At 25.9% G+C, this 16,252-nt stretch overlaps 5 protein-coding genes across 10 annotated transcripts in view; 2 read left to right on the forward strand and 3 right to left on the reverse strand.

The window, feature by feature from the left end:
* Positions 1 to 6,696, reverse strand: part of LOC122535658 (DNA polymerase delta subunit 2-like) — a 6,846-nt gene extending 150 nt beyond the window's left edge. The window contains exons 1-6 of one of the 5 annotated variants that reach the window (XM_043667391.1): positions 6,264 to 6,695; positions 5,890 to 6,194; positions 5,559 to 5,772; positions 5,266 to 5,500; positions 4,911 to 5,203; positions 1,700 to 1,990 (exon numbers count right to left, since the gene is read on the reverse strand). In XM_043667391.1, the coding sequence (XP_043523326.1) occupies positions 1,959 to 1,990; positions 4,911 to 5,203; positions 5,266 to 5,500; positions 5,559 to 5,772; positions 5,890 to 6,194; positions 6,264 to 6,432 (1,248 nt within the window). In that variant the 5' untranslated portion in view covers positions 6,433 to 6,695 and the 3' untranslated portion in view covers positions 1,700 to 1,958. Of the gene's footprint in view, positions 1 to 1,699; positions 1,991 to 4,576; positions 4,830 to 4,910; positions 5,204 to 5,265; positions 5,501 to 5,558; positions 5,773 to 5,889; positions 6,195 to 6,263 lie in introns of those variants that run through there. The other 4 variants (XM_043667390.1, XM_043667388.1, XM_043667389.1 and 1 more) reach the window with 4 other exon arrangements.
* LOC122535660 (2-(3-amino-3-carboxypropyl)histidine synthase subunit 1) lies at positions 238 to 2,091 on the forward strand. The gene is made up of 4 exons (XM_043667393.1): positions 238 to 810; positions 981 to 1,288; positions 1,368 to 1,751; positions 1,831 to 2,091. Exons 1-4 carry the CDS (start codon positions 498 to 500, stop codon positions 2,059 to 2,061), a joined length of 1,236 nt encoding a protein of 411 aa, XP_043523328.1. The 5' UTR covers positions 238 to 497; the 3' UTR covers positions 2,062 to 2,091.
* LOC122535664 (protein dimmed-like) lies at positions 2,715 to 3,904 on the forward strand. Of its 2 annotated transcripts, XM_043667399.1 has the most exons (3): positions 2,715 to 3,021; positions 3,258 to 3,496; positions 3,557 to 3,896. In XM_043667399.1, exons 2-3 carry the CDS (start codon positions 3,269 to 3,271, stop codon positions 3,785 to 3,787), a joined length of 459 nt encoding a protein of 152 aa, XP_043523334.1. In that variant the 5' UTR covers positions 2,715 to 3,021; positions 3,258 to 3,268; the 3' UTR covers positions 3,788 to 3,896. The 2 variants fall into 2 exon arrangements, with proteins under 2 accessions (XP_043523334.1, XP_043523335.1); XM_043667400.1 differs by lacking the exon at positions 2,715 to 3,021 and having other exon boundaries at positions 3,184 to 3,496; positions 3,557 to 3,904.
* A 173-nt stretch (positions 6,697 to 6,869) lies between the features above and the next one.
* On the reverse strand, positions 6,870 to 12,334 carry LOC122535668 (triokinase/FMN cyclase). Its single transcript, XM_043667404.1, has 17 exons — positions 12,088 to 12,334; positions 11,854 to 12,016; positions 11,476 to 11,757; positions 11,238 to 11,408; positions 10,929 to 11,152; positions 10,804 to 10,845; positions 10,526 to 10,732; positions 10,340 to 10,462; positions 10,009 to 10,266; positions 9,846 to 9,907; positions 8,803 to 8,952; positions 8,617 to 8,722; positions 8,199 to 8,470; positions 8,024 to 8,136; positions 7,609 to 7,938; positions 7,295 to 7,529; positions 6,870 to 7,221 (listed from the first exon to the last, which is right to left on the reverse strand). Exons 1-17 carry the CDS (start codon positions 12,232 to 12,234, stop codon positions 7,080 to 7,082), a joined length of 3,027 nt encoding a protein of 1,008 aa, XP_043523339.1. The 5' UTR covers positions 12,235 to 12,334; the 3' UTR covers positions 6,870 to 7,079.
* Positions 12,335 to 12,865: 531 nt separating this feature from the next.
* Positions 12,866 to 15,200, reverse strand: LOC122535666 (MAPK regulated corepressor interacting protein 2). The gene is made up of 6 exons (XM_043667401.1): positions 14,955 to 15,200; positions 14,791 to 14,875; positions 14,418 to 14,536; positions 14,256 to 14,324; positions 14,059 to 14,112; positions 12,866 to 13,987 (listed from the first exon to the last, which is right to left on the reverse strand). Exons 1-6 carry the CDS (start codon positions 15,004 to 15,006, stop codon positions 13,917 to 13,919), a joined length of 450 nt encoding a protein of 149 aa, XP_043523336.1. The 5' UTR covers positions 15,007 to 15,200; the 3' UTR covers positions 12,866 to 13,916.
* Between the last annotated feature and the right edge of the window lie 1,052 nt (positions 15,201 to 16,252).

Here is a 16,252-nt window from a genome sequence, read left to right on the forward strand (position 1 = left end):
AAAAAAAAAAAAAAAAAAAAAAAAAAAAAAAAAATAGTAAGTTTCATAATAATTACATGAATGATATATTCATTAATAATTCAGATAACTGATTATAATGTTATTTAATATTCAGAGTAATAGCAACAATAACAATAATTATTATTTGCACTAATTTTTTGGAAAATGTCTATTTTCTTTTGTTGCAAACTGAAAGAAATAAAATACTGTTATTCATTATGTACAAACTAGAGAGCACCACCAACCATAACATCTAGTTCGTTCTATTTCAAAGGTTAGGATACTTTATAACCTTTCATTTTTAAGATTTGTACAGAAATGAATAAAAATTAAAATTTTTAATTAATAATATATGTTGCATTTAATGAATAATATATGTTGTATATAAAATAAATGAATTATGTTCATGTAATGTATCAATGTATTAAACATTTTGAGTAAAAACATCGTCGACATAAATTTTAAGGTTAATAATATTATTGAAAGAAATTACAATCATGAACGAAGAATGTAATTCTGTTGTAATAGTTAAAGCAAAGCCTGTTCGTAAAATATTCAAAGCCCCGGTTAAAATGAATAAAATACCTGAAGAAATCTTAAATGATCCTTTGTTAAATGCAGCAATTGCTGCATTACCTTCTAATTACAATTTTGAAGTACATAAATCAGTGTGGAGAATTAAAGAAGCAAAAGCAAAAAGAGTCGCATTGCAAATGCCTGAAGGGCTTTTAATGTATGCCACAACTATAGCTGATATTATAGAAGGTTTTACAGATGCAGACACTATTATAATGGGAGATGTTACCTATGGTAAGGAATACGCTACTGTGTATAGCTTGTGTATAACAAGAAAAAGATATTTTGTAATTCTAAAAACATATAATTTAAATATTAATTTAATGTATATTATCATATGTATATGAAATGAATATTATATATGTATATGTAATTTTAAATTAAAATTAACATAACTGTTGCAGGAGCATGTTGTGTAGATGATTATACTGCAAAAGCATTAGCTGCAGATTTCTTAATTCATTATGGTCATTCGTGTTTAATACCAATTGATCAGACTGTTGGTATTAAAGTACTTTATGTGTTTGTTAACATAAAAATTGATACATCTCATTGCATTGAATGTTTACGAGCTACATTGCCAATTACAACAAAAATTGGGCTTGTAAGCACTATACAGTTTGCTGGTACGTTACAAGCAATTGCAATGGAAATGAGAAAAAATGGTTACGAAGTATCTACTCCACAAAGTAAACCATTAAGTCCTGGCGAGGTATTGATATTTATGTATCTTATTAGATTAAATTCAAATTATATAAGTACATGTATTGTAATCTTGTCATTGTTTAAAGATTTTAGGTTGTACAGCGCCACAGATTCGATGCGCTGATGCAATTATCTATGTAGGAGATGGTAGATTTCATTTAGAAGCAGCGATGATTGCTAATCCAAAATTACGAGCATTTCGATACGATCCCTACGAGAAGAAATTGACAGAAGAATTTTATGATCATGAACAGATGCTAAAGACTAGATTAGCAGCAATTGAACATGCAAAAGAGACGGGAAGATTTGGATTGATACTTGGTACTTTAGGTAGACAAGGAAATCTCAATGTTTTAAAAAATTTAGAAACCAAAATTAATTTATTGGGCAAGGAAAACATTATTATATTGCTCTCGGAAATATTTCCAGATAAAATTAAGTTATTTAAAGGCATTGATGCTTTTATACAGGTTATTTACAAAATTTTCTCTGTTAATTATGTAACACATAATTATAATGACTGTATATTAAATAATTTTTGTATTACAGATTGCGTGTCCGCGGTTAAGTATAGACTGGGGTACAGCTTTTGAAAAACCTTTTCTTACCCCATATGAAGGAGCTGTTGCTTTAAAAATGATAAATTTTAACAATGATAAACCATATCCTATGGATTTTTATGCTTCAGCTAGTCTTGGACCATGGACTCCTAATTATAAAGAATCTGAATTAGAAAAACAAACTAACACTTGTTGTGGTAAATGTAAAGATAAAACATAAATAATAAAAATTAATTTATATTTAACTTAACATTGTCGAAAATTTTATCCTTCATCTATCATTCATAAAATGAATAGTAATAAGATCGAAACCTCAATAATTTATAAATGTTTTTTCTTATATTTTGGTCCTATATGAATTTATTATAATCAATAACAAAAGTGACTATTTATTGTATAGTTTTTAATATATTTGCACAACAAAATTTAAATTAATACACATACATTTAAATGTATTTCATGCTACTTCAATCAGTAGTATTGTGATTATAGAAATGCCGCGTGGGCGAATTACGTCATACGCCCACCTGTAGCCGCACAACTATATAGAATCTTTTATGCATGTGTACAAAAGGTGTGTAACACAAATATTCTTGCATAAATTTTTCTATCCTAGAATTTACAAATTATTAAGAATTTACTCACTACAATTTGTTACGTTATTGTTATTTTTAATTTATTATTTACGCAACATGTCATAAATAAAATTTCATAGAATATAATTTAATTTTTACTTTTGTCGACGTACGTTCCCATTATAAGAAAAATAAGAATACCATTTTTTTTCATACAATTACGGGATAAATTAATTTTTGTTACATAAATGAAAATTTACGGAAAATAAACAACGTTTTATGGAAAAGTTATTAAGAAAAGGTCACAGGGTAGATCACATAGTTCCCGGGGGTGGAAGGCTGTTTCGGCCGCACCCCGGCATCGCGACGTCAGTCGTCATTCCAACGTGGCTCAACAAGTACACGCGGCAGTGTACAGTTGATTCAAATATTTGAAAATGTACCGTATAATATAATATAATCGTAATCGTATTTCGCTTATAAATATATTGAAAAAAGGGAACGAGAAACTCGTGTTTCAAAAATATTAACAAATTTAAATATATTCATTATACTTTATTTCTTCATTGATCTGTTAATAGTGAAACAAACTATCTTACTAAATTGTAAGTATATAACTATTATTTCAATCATATTTTTGAATACTAAAATTTTCAATTGAATTTGCATATCAAAAATATTATTCCTTTTTTTTTTAATTAAGGACATTTATTTATCTATATCATTAACCTTGGAACTTAATTAATTAATTATTTAAATCATTTATCATTAAAAGAAAAAAAGAAAAAAATAATTAAGATTTGATCTTGTACTACAAATAATGTGTGATATTTTTAAAAAGGACAATTCTGAATGACATCCAAGATAATGAACGGGAATAATTGGGAGGGAAAATGGCCTAAACAACAATCACAGGCATGTAATAAAATAGTACGCAGAAACAGTAAACGAACTGAAAAATCTGGATTAAAGTTATCAAATTCATCTAAGCGGACAACACCTAGAGAAAGAACTCTTAGAAGACTAGAAAGTAATGAAAGAGAGAGAATGAGAATGCATAGTTTAAATGATGCTTTTCAGGTAGATGTAATTTATAGCAAAAATTGTCTATAGAAAAATATAAATGATTGTATTTTGTAGTCTTTACGTGAGGTAATTCCACATGTATCAAAGGAAAGACGATTGTCCAAAATTGAAACTTTAACTTTGGCAAAAAATTATATAGTTGCTCTCACAGATGTGATATGTGCTATGAGAAGTGAAGAGAAAGCAGATCCACAATCAGAAGTTTCTGAATCTCAAGAATCATCTAAGAACATAAATATTTGTCTAAATATGAATATTCCAATACCTTCAAAATCTTGTAGTTAGGAGAATATGAATATTTATTGAAATATAAATCAATCACACGTATAAAGAAACAATTTTAAATAAACTCTGCAGGTGTCAGAATTAATAAAGAATATTTTACATTACGGTAATATCAAAGAATTGTTCAGTTTTATTTTATGTAAATTTTTTCATTCAGAGTTTATTTTCATATCTCATTAAATATATTGATATAATTTAAAATAGATCAAAGAATTAATAAATTCATATCTAATTCCAATTTAATATATATATTTAATTTTGTTTATATTTGTTTATATTTTATTTATATTTTATTCATATATTGTTTTATTTATATATATTGTTTATATTTTATTTATATTTTAGCAGTATTATTGAAGATATAGTACCAAATATTTTCATAAAAAGGAAGCAGTATTATAGTACTTATTATATATAATATACATTATAGTATTAAAAAAATTAATATTATTATACCAAAGTATTTTATTTATATTGTTTTATAATTTAAATTGCATGGTATATTGTTCCACATATTGAATTAAATACTGTTAATATAATAATTAAGAATACTTATACTATGTATGTATGAACATTTAAGAACACTATAAATGTTAACAAATATAAACAATTTATAGAATACATATTATAATTTGTTAAACAGTATTTGATTTTTCATATATTTATGTATAAATGAAAAACGTAAATAAAAATATATTTTACTTATGTACTTATTTTCATGTTTTTTTTTTTACTTCCATAAGTAAAAACTATATAAAAATATAAAGAAGTACACAAATAAATACATTTTATTAGAAGAATAATATTTGTTATATACAAATTATGTAATAATCACTTAAGAAAATTAATTATTTTCTTAGATGAACTTGTATATTGCATTATCTAATGTCACAGTCTTAAAATAATTTAAATATTTTAATAAATTAATTTGCAGTGAAAGAAATAGGGCAGGTTTCTAAAGTCTCTAAATCAACTAACACACCTGTTTGTGTCTTAGAAAATTTTGGGATACAAATCAATCTTATTGTTTGTCCTTCATCTGCTGTGGATAAATATTTTATTTTACCAATACTATTTCCTCACCATAAAAATAGAAATAAGAAGTAATAAAAAACATACTTACCTGTAAATAATTTGGTATCATATTTATCCATATTACCAACAAAATATATATCAGGACACTCTGTTATAATAAATGGATCAATATTGTTAGATGGATAAGTTGGTATAGTATCTGGTGCAGTTGGTGCATAATGTCGCCAAAGTAATGTACGCTCTAACCACATTAAAGGTGAAATATCAACAAGTCCAGCAACTTTCATGATATCTGTAATGGGTTGGGCACTGGATCCAGCTACAATACGAGAATTTATACTACCAACCCATGGATTAGTAACTGTGTGAAAACTTTTAAACCTATATAATATGAATATTAATAATATTATAGTATTTTGTCATAAATATATGTTTTAAATTACCTAGAACATTGTGGTAAAATACATGGATGAAGTGGTTGTTGAGGTAATGTATGAGAAGTTGGATCAAATTCCCCAGGCATCAATATAACAGGACAACATTTTACAACAGGACAAAGCAAATTATCCAATTTATGTGTTATGTTTGCAGTCTCTTTAAATATAGCCTCATCATGAGCTTTTGTTTCAAAATATTTTTTATAATTATGTGTCTCCAGAGATCCTCTTATACTATTTCCTGTTAATATGGTTGTTATTCATTGTAAATATTACTGTGATTAATATACATTAAATACCTGCTACAATAACACACACAATAGATGCCACATCTTGATGAACCTTTTCACAACCAACCATTCCAGTGATCCATTCAAATAATAGATTTATATTTAATAATTGTAAATTATTTGCTAGATCTAGACCTGAAATTATTAAAATCTTTCCTTGTGTTTCTAGCTGATCAAGAATTGATAATTTCGGACAGCATCCTGGTAAACACCAATCTATTACCTGGAATCGATATATTTTATCAAAAAATGAAAGAAGACAAAACCTGTCAAATTAAATTTAAATTACAATTCTTGCTTTAATGACACAATAAATTTTATAAAAGAGGATAATATTTACTAAGAATTCACCATTCTCCAGTTCATGTCCACATACAGCACAAACAATACCAGTAACTACATTTTGAATATTTATATGATTTCCAATTAATTTAATACGTAATGTTTCATCTTCCAAATACAATATATCCTTGAATGATGCATAATTTATTCTAGCTGGTTGGACTTGTAATTGAAGTTCGTTACTGAGTTCGTGTAATATCGATGGTTTTAATTCTTGATGTTTGTACAAAGTGCCTATTATAACACAAGTATCGCTTTTATTTCTTTCAGAAAGTTCTGCCAACGTAATTACTTGATTATGTGCTATAACAAAATATTAGATATTAAAAGATATAACCTAAAACTTAATAATATCTTTATAACAGAATTTACCCCATTTAATTTTTGCTTTCTCCAAAAGGTAATCTTTCAGCACTCTCAATCTTGCTTTATAAATGTTGCAATATTGTTGTTCAAAATATTGTTCAGAAATATCAAATTTTTTTAAATCTTTAAATTGAAATGACTTGCGACGATACGTCAGTTGAGGTTGAATTTCCATTTCAGAGAGCACTTTTGTTAAATATTTACAATACACATTTCAACGAATTTAATATATTATTATATTCATTAAAATTAAATAATCACAGTAACAATTAAAATACAATTGAAAAATCAATTAAGAATAATTTAAACAATTAGCAATTAATCTAATATTTTTTTAGTTGTCGATTTTTAATATTTCTATGACAAACCCACGAATAACAAAATGTTGAAGTTATATACATTTTCGTATGCACGTACATGGGTACGTGTGCACGTATATGCATATGTAAGGACGTATGTGTATATAAGGGCATAAGGACGTGTGTTCGTATATTACATATATATATATATATATATATATATATATATATATATATATATATATATATAGACAAAAAATTTCTTGTAAATATGATTTTACAAAAATATATATTAAATCTTAATTACTAAAAATGTATGTAAAACAATTTATTTTATGCTGATATCAATATTTGTCATGTGCTGACTATATTATAAATAAAAAATTATGCACAACCTCAAATACATAAATATTGCATGAACAAATAAAAGAAAATACATCTTATATATTAAATATTAATTACATTAAATTAAATATTACCCAATATTCTACAACGTATAAAATATGACAGATTAATTAAATAATTACGCTGGATTTGGTGGCAAACCCATTGACCAAGTATCTAATAATTCTTTATCGTGAGGTCCAGCACCTAAACTAAGCATAAGCCCAGAAAGGTCTCCACTATGACCACGTCCTCGCATGGCATGAACTACTTTGGCAATGCTACAATTATAGTAAAAATGGTTTTAATTTATAATCATTAAATATTAATACAAAGTACACAATATAATTATACTTTGCCCATTCTTCTTGTAATGCAGCAAAATGTGCTTTCAGAGTAGAGTTTCCAAGTTTCTCATTCTCAAGTGACTTTTCAATTTTTATTAATAAAGTTGGCAACTTTAATGGCAATATTCCTGTCCATCTAACAATATGTGAATTTGAATTTTCAACTTTGTGTTCATCTGCAACAATATCTAATCTACATACATTTGCACAAGGCAAAGGAACAGCTACCGATGTGTCAACACCTGAAATTAATCTAATTATTTGTAAAATATTTAATTTAATATCCATGTTTTAATAGTTTTATAACAATAACATAAATACCAATAAAGTTACACTTGTTAGGATCCATATATTCTGTGGCTTGAGTCTTAACTCTTCTACATGCACGTGGAATAAGAGAACTAAGACCATATAAAGATTCCAATCTTTGAATATTTGGACCTCTTACCAAAATTTGAACACCCGTTAAACTAGAGTATAAAAGTTGCCTAAATTGATCTTTCCCTAATACAGCTCTTAAATTCTTAAGTATCACTGTAGTAGATTTCCCCGAGACTTCTGAGAACTCGAGTGGCATGTCTGGTTCAGTTGAGTTCAAAGTTAAATTTACAGGTAATTTGGCATTTACCAAAGTAAATCCATCTTCATTTTCTGAACAACAGAAAATGCTATTTGATATGATATATTCAAAGATAAATATTCCCTATAAATATGGTACTTTTTTTACGATACTAACCGATTTGATCCTCCAAATTATAATTTAATTCAGCATCTAATAAGCTCATGGGAAAAATTTCTATAAAATGTCTTGCACCAGCACTAAGAATCCATACCAACCACATGTGGATTCTGACATAATTATTTATTAATATTTTATTTTATTTAAGTTATGTCATAATTATAAAACAAACCTTATGAAAACATGTTTCTCGTTGGTTATATCACTAAACGTTCGAGGCTGCTTATTTGAATTATTATATGCTCCTGATCCATTGGCTGTTGATAAACGAACAATTCTCTGCGGACACTCTGCTTCTTCAGCATTATATTTTTTTTCAGCAAAATCTTGTAATTCCCGAATTACTTCTTTTAAATTATCTACTAAAAAGGGCCACATATTTAATAAAAATTGTTTATCTCTCATGAAAACAATAAAACTGCACCATTTACGAAAACCTCTTGCCTGTAAAAAAAAAAAAAGGATTTCTCAGTATTACTGAATACTTTTTTAAATTCCTTTCTAGAGATTTAAAATTATATAATTAATGACATGATTTGAATAATTTATTGTAATAGCTACCAAACATGCTTTTTCGTTGCATAATTCACCTGGGCATCTTTTAATGTAAATGTATGACTTAAAACATGCCCCCTATATTCATCTCCAAAGTAGCAAACACCTTCTTTACCAGGATGTACTTCACAGCTTAAACTCCTTAAAGAATCGAAACAGATATAAGATATGCATAATATATGAATAAAAAAATATAAAGAAAGAGTTTATGATCGTTATACCTAAAGCATGCATGCTTCAGTAAGCACCAAACATCTTGAGTTAATGATTGCTGTGCAGAAAGAAATGATGTCCTAGTTTCATGTTCATTACTTAAATATTTCACATTACCAATACTTTGACATCCTTCACATTCATATTGTCCATCTTCCATAACACTTTGACTTCTTCGTAATATTTCTTTTGGTCCATAAAATTTTAATTTCTCTGTACTTTGATTATCATAATTACGATATGTCTGAGTTGTAAATATCACTTTAGGTCCATGTGATTCACAGAAAATACATAAAGCAATCACAGCATTCATTTTTAATATTGCTTCCTTTTTTATATGAGTGTTATAAAATTTATTATGTATGCAATTTTATATTTTTATCATTTTTATCATTGCACATATTATTATGTATTATTGATACGTACATATATATATAAATAATGCAATATATTCGTAATATTCAAGTAAAATAACTAAATATCATGCATATCTGATTATTTAAAAAGTTGAAATTATAATTTTAAACATAACCTCTGTTCATAATGTCGGATATAAAATACAATATAAGTATATTATTTATCAATTTTTAGCTCACGTTTTGAAAACAATAAAATTAACTTTTTTCAGCTTTTTCACGTGATAAGACAGAAATGAAGAGAAGCCAAGAACACGTGACATTATGATACTCTTTTATACGTATCTGAACATACATTTACGTATATCATTCGTTTATACGAAGCGTGTTCACGCATACATTCATACCTTTAATGACCTCGTGCATATAAGTAAAAACAAAAATATATTTACATAGCATAATGAATCGCTTAGTATAAATTATAATATATAACATTATTAAATAACAATTTTTTTATGTTTAATATATAATATATTAATATAATAATTAATATAACTAATAATACAAATGAAACATATTATTATTAATATATACATATACAGTATATTTTTGCATAACACGAATTATGGCAAATTAGATGTTTGTTGTAAATTTATTATTTTATATTGTAATAAATTAATTTTAATTTAGTGCCTTCATATGCAGCTCTCATCCATATACCTACTGAATGTGCATGAGGATCAGGATATTCAAATTCCTAAAATATATATGTGTAGTAAATAAATTTTTTCTTTTTTTGACGTATCGATGCAAATTAAATTTATATAACAATAAAATGTAGTATTCCATATTCCTTACATAAAAAGATTGTCCATATAAAACATTCGTAGTAAAGCTTTCAGCAGCTTTCACGGCTATTCCAAATGCATCAATGGGATCCACATTTTTGCTTAATGCATTTTGCAAATCTATCTGTACTGCTGTTAAAGTTGTTAATAGAGTTTGATCACCTTCAAAAGATACTTTAAACGGTTCAATTGCTTTATTTGCAGTAGTTAACACATGTAACCATACATCTACTGTTATTTTCTGATCGCTTTGATATCTCGAAAAAGTCTAAAACATGTAATGTGTTTAAAAAGTTAACTGTATATGTAGTTAAAAAATTAATTAATGCATTATATATTACCTGAGCAACATAGTAAAAAAACAAAGAATATAATCCTCCTTGTATACCACTTACTGTCTTATGAATGATATGACTAATTTGTGAAAATGTTACATATAAATTTGTTCCCAATATTTCATTTTTCTGCAAAAAGTTTCATTTATGATTTCATTATGCATTTTGATTTTTAAATATTTAATAACCAACCTGAATAGCATTTTTTATCGCTTCAGCTCCACGTGCAAGATTTGTACCATAATCTCCATTGCCATATTTTTTCTGGTCCATTTTGTTCAATTGTTTTTCACATGCTAATATTGCTTCACATGCCATTGATATAATTGATAAAAATGCTTGACTGGTTTCATAATTCATTATTGGTCCTTGTAAATTTAAAACACTGCAGTCTATATTCTGTATTAAAATTTTATTGTATTGGATTCCTTGTAATCTCAAGTATAAATACATTAATAAAATTTAATTACCTTATGATGTTTTCTTAATGTAAATAATTTTGTTTCATCACTCTAGAAGTTAATTTAGATTTCAAGTTAAAAATACAATACAACTTGAAAAACAGAGAAATAAATGACTTTATGAACTTTATTACTTTTCTAGTTTCTATTGCTATTGGCCAAGTGAATGCAGATGTTGGAAAATCCAAATATTTAGTTAATATTGCAGTGAGTGAAAGATTTAATAAACAAATGTGAAATTCACTATTTGAACTTTTCATAAATTCTTTCACGTATATTCTTTTTACTCTTAATCCATTTATTTCCATTTGATGCAAAAGTTCTAAGATAAATATATTTTCTTTTATTTGATTACAGCCTAAGAAATGAAAGATGTTTCAAAGTAACAGTCAACAGTTTCAAAGACAAATAAAATTTTTGAACGTTGAGTCATTTTACAATACCAAAGTTGCTTATTAAAATTGCAATTTCATGACCAACACAAAATGATTTCGTTTTAGTTTGATCTTGTGATGTCATATTTAATATATTTATCAATGGTTCAAGCATTTGTTTAACTATATTTGAAAGCATTTCTTCATCATCTTCGTGAATTACATTTTCAATGCAACCATCTGCAAAATATATTTTTTCTTTATATTTATATTAATATATAATTCAATTTTTCAAAAATTGTATAACCTTTTTTTAAAAATATCATCTCTCCACTGTTTGCAATAGAATTGCAAAATGAATAAATCTCATCTATATTTTTTCCTTCTTCTGCCATAGCTCCAGCTATTTTATATATAAAAAATGTAGGTAAAAAATTATGTTGTTTAATACTATTACCAAGATGTAAGTACGACATATTGTTATTTATTGTCATTAGTTTAACAACATATCCTTTCAATTCAGCATATAATTTTGCCAGAGTAAAGTTTATAGAATATTCTGCACAATTTTGAATAATTAACAATATACCTATACATAAATATTTTATTTAATCATTATCATACAATTCACTAATATGATTTATAACTATTAATAATTATATAAAATAAAATTATATTTTATTACCTGAAGTATCATTGGCTCCAACTTTTTCAATAACTCTTAATATATTATCAACAGAAGGTGCAGACAAAATATTTCCCAAAACTGCAGCTGTTAACATGCCAGGACCTACACATCCTGGATATATTAATTCATCTTCAGCTGTACCACCAGATATTAATTTCACCTACATATTACTACAATATCATATAATATTACATGTAAAATATTTTTATTTAATTATAATAAATTGCACACCTTTCCAATTACATTTGTATAATCTTTGCGTAAGATTGCATTACAACCTTCCAATGCAATTAAACTATTATGTATTCTTGCCATTCCCATAAGACTTTTATTTATTATTGTATCAAAGTAGTATTCTTGTTTCCTTGATTCACACATGCTTCTGCATAAAAATATTACTTACATATGCAAATATTTATGATAGATATGTTATACTACATTAGAAATATTATCTTTATAATTTTAAAAAATTTGTTTTAAATAAATTATATTTATAAATTTTAAAGGTTACTTAACCCTTGTATAGGCAATCAAAACGTTCATGGGTACAACTGGAATACTTCAAACGTTCTATATAGATAGGTCAGTGAATGCATATGTACGTATATATGCACACACACACGATGATAATTCTGTTTCTCTGTAATTTTCTTCCTTTTCCTATAATATCTGTTTTAAGCTATTTGAATGAAAAAATTATTTGATACTGCAATATAATTTGGTATTAAAGTCATTCATATTATTTAGCTTTGTTCCCATATTGTTCAATAATAAACAAAATTCTATTTATTCTGATATACAATAAATAAATCTTCATAAATTCAACGTAAGCAATTTAAAAACTTATACATAACTTATTTTATATTTTACATTAAGACCTATTTTTTTTCAAATAAAATATATAATAAATTTATTTTTCAAATAAAATGATATAAAAAAATAAATAATATGAAATTTAAAACCCCTTTAATTTAAAGTTCATGTAATAAGACTAAGAAAAAAATGATAATACGTATAAAGATGTATTTATTTATAACTGCTTGATTCAGCCTTAAATGGCCAAATGTTGCACTACATTTTGACTACTTTTGCAAACTCTGTTTTTCAACAGTATCAAGATCTCATATTAAAATCTTTGATAATCAGTTTTTTTAATGCAACTAGTTAAAATAAAAAAATTAGAGGAGATTAACTCAGATTAATATGAAATAAGAACTTTGAAAGCAAAGTTTGCAAATACATTGGTGACAAGTTTTCTCTTGTCTAGTAATCATATAACAATCTTAAACATTATCAGTCTACAAAGTTATACTAAAATTTGCTTACGTAAATGTATTTAGATACAATTGTCATAACAATATTGGCAATGTATTCATGCATTCACACAAACGATGCATGTAATATGTACATCATTCTATGATTAAAAATTCATTATTTTCACGCTGCATTCATACCACGCAAGATATACAAGTTATATCTTTATCTGCGTTATTTTAAAAACCTACAAACGAAAATAGCGATCGTATTTTGTATCACATTAATTTTTACCGGTAGATTTAAGGTTGCATTATCCTTTGAGTTTAAATAAAATTTCTGTACACTTTTACACTAATTTCGAAACAGCTTTGAACAGAATTATACAATTTATGTGCATTATTATATCACATATTCAGGGATACTGTTGATGATAATATATATTTCACCCATGCATTACCAACAAGAATCCATTACAGTATTTAGAAAAATGCTGTTACGTACATGTGTTTAAAATTTTTGATACATGAATTTATCTTTAAAGCTGCACACGCGATAAAAAATTAATATTTTATAACAGAAATATACATGTTCACAATTAAATTTATTAATTTTTATATTAAATTCATCAATTATAACTTTGTGATAGCTCTTAGGTTCATTTCTAGTCTTCAGATTCAATTCTTCTACAGTTATTCACTGATTCTTAGATTACTTTTAAAACCCAAAACAGGCTTTTAGCACTGTTTGTCATTCTGTACTACTTCAAGATTTATCTTCATAACTTTTTTAAATTTCTCTTTATTTCAAAGTGATTTTGTGATATTATTAAATAATCGTTTACCCCACCATGATTCCAAATCAAATGGTTTAAAGTCTGAAATAATATATTTATTTAATCCACATTTATATAACATTTCTTTTAAAAAAAAGCTAAGTGTAACTCACCTTGAAGAGTGTCGTTTGGTTCACCATCATTATAATATACTATAGAACTAGGACCTGAAATTAACAAAACATTTTAACTGATTTATAAATATTTAATTAAATTTTTGTTGAATTTGTATAAATTATATATATATATATTTAAAAATTTTAAAACTAGAAAATTTATAGTCTGTCTTAATTAATTTTAAAAGACTTACTGGAAGGTTCTGAACAATCTGAACCATCAGAAGATTCACTTCTTTGCCGCGTACTGACTTGGTTCCATGCTAATAAATAAAAAATATACAATATATTCTTTTGCACAAAAAATAAAAACCTGGACAACATTCATAAGCAAGTAATAAACATTTTCAACCTACATTCATAGACAAATTTAATAAGTTCTTCATGTTGAGGTGTAATAACTTCTTGCATTTGATGCCTCTGCGAATTGAATTTAGATTTCCCATTCATGTGAAAAACTGGTTTAGGCACATGGCTGTGGAATAAATATTTTACTGTGTATATTAAAATTAAGAAGAACACTATTCATAATACATCATTTAACATTTTTGAAGCACATGATAATTGCATGTAATACTTTATAAATTATAATTGATAAGTCACTAAGAATATAACACAGGAATTACACGTGCTTACTTTCAATGAGAATTATGAATTGCGTAATATCGAAATGCTGAAGTTACAAAAAGAGAGAGAAATGCAACGAAGATGAGAACAAGCATTATTTACCGGGTGGTCTCGTAGTCATCGTCAGGGTCTGCTTTCCTCGTTAAATCACGTAGAGTTTCCAGCCTCTCAAGGTTTTGACTGATTCCTAAAGAATGATAATATTCAATAAAGTTGATATTACAATTGTTTATAAATACAGCTAAAAATTGTTCTCGTATCAGTACCTCTTCGTGTTTTAGCAACTATCTTGCTAGGTCCTTTTGATACAGTGTACATGTTTCTTATGAGAAAAGCACAACAATAATTTCGAGCTATATTTGTGATACCAGATCATCCGAGATTAATCTTGAAATTTTAGTATGCAATCAAGCAAATTGTGCGCTGTGACTTAAACTAGTACCGATTAGATCAACCGCACTGGTTGAAATGATCAACGTGAAATACACGATGAGCGAACCACGTGATCTTAACTTGTGGTATCGCAGTGATATACATGTGTACATATGTTCACGAATAAACCTAACTCATATCTAACTGAAACCTAACTCAAACCGATGGGTTAATAAAAAAAAATTTGAATGCAATGATCATGAACGATAGAAAGAAATAATTTATGTATATTGTATCTGATATACTCACAAAGAAAATTTATTTATTAAGTACTTATCAATATTTGCTTTATTACAAAGCAAGTCATGTGATTGTATAATTTTGATTAACGAAAATAGAAATTTATTTAACAAATAGAATAGAGAACCTACAAATTATATAATTTTCTTTGTCATTATGTTATATTTGATCATTTCTTTGCAAATATCAAAATAATCTAAAATATGCAAGTATTGATACAAATACTATCTAATGTTTAATTTTAATATTAACATAAATATAAAATTCTAATTTATGTAATTACGTTACAAAAGATCTTAATAAATAAATAATAGCATGACATATTTTTCATAATTATCATCAAAGTATTATATATTGAAATTTTATATTAGTTTTATAAGGATTAGAATTTTTCAATACAATTATCAATATATTGGAACATTAGAAAAGTTTATTATAAAACGAAAAAGTTATAATTTTAAAAATATAAAGAAATTATTGAAAATACAAAATTAATTCTTTTTCATAACAATAATAATTGCAATGATCACATAAAAAAAAGAACAATTTTTTACGTTATTACTCACATAGAAATTGATTACAGGTGTTTAGGTGTAAGAACTATTAAATACAATTTATACAAATAAGCAAATTTAGTTTTCCTTTTACCTGGTTTTAAACATCTATTTGAAATATTTTTAAGCATTTTATATATTCTAGAATAAAAGAATTAATGTTTAGTGCTATACAACTTGCACTATCTGTTAAAAGTAATACATCTTTAGTAAAAATATTTTACTATTTGATATTAAAATAAAATATTCATTGGTAGAAGGATACAACTTTACAAAATCAAATATTTAAACATAGTTTATAGCGATTTATCACGTTTTTAAAATTCTATAAAGAACCT

Source organism: Frieseomelitta varia, unplaced genomic scaffold (assembly GCF_011392965.1).
Source record: "Frieseomelitta varia isolate USP_RPSP 00005682 unplaced genomic scaffold, Fvar_1.2 scaffold_751, whole genome shotgun sequence".
NCBI lineage: Eukaryota > Metazoa > Arthropoda > Insecta > Hymenoptera > Apidae > Frieseomelitta > Frieseomelitta varia.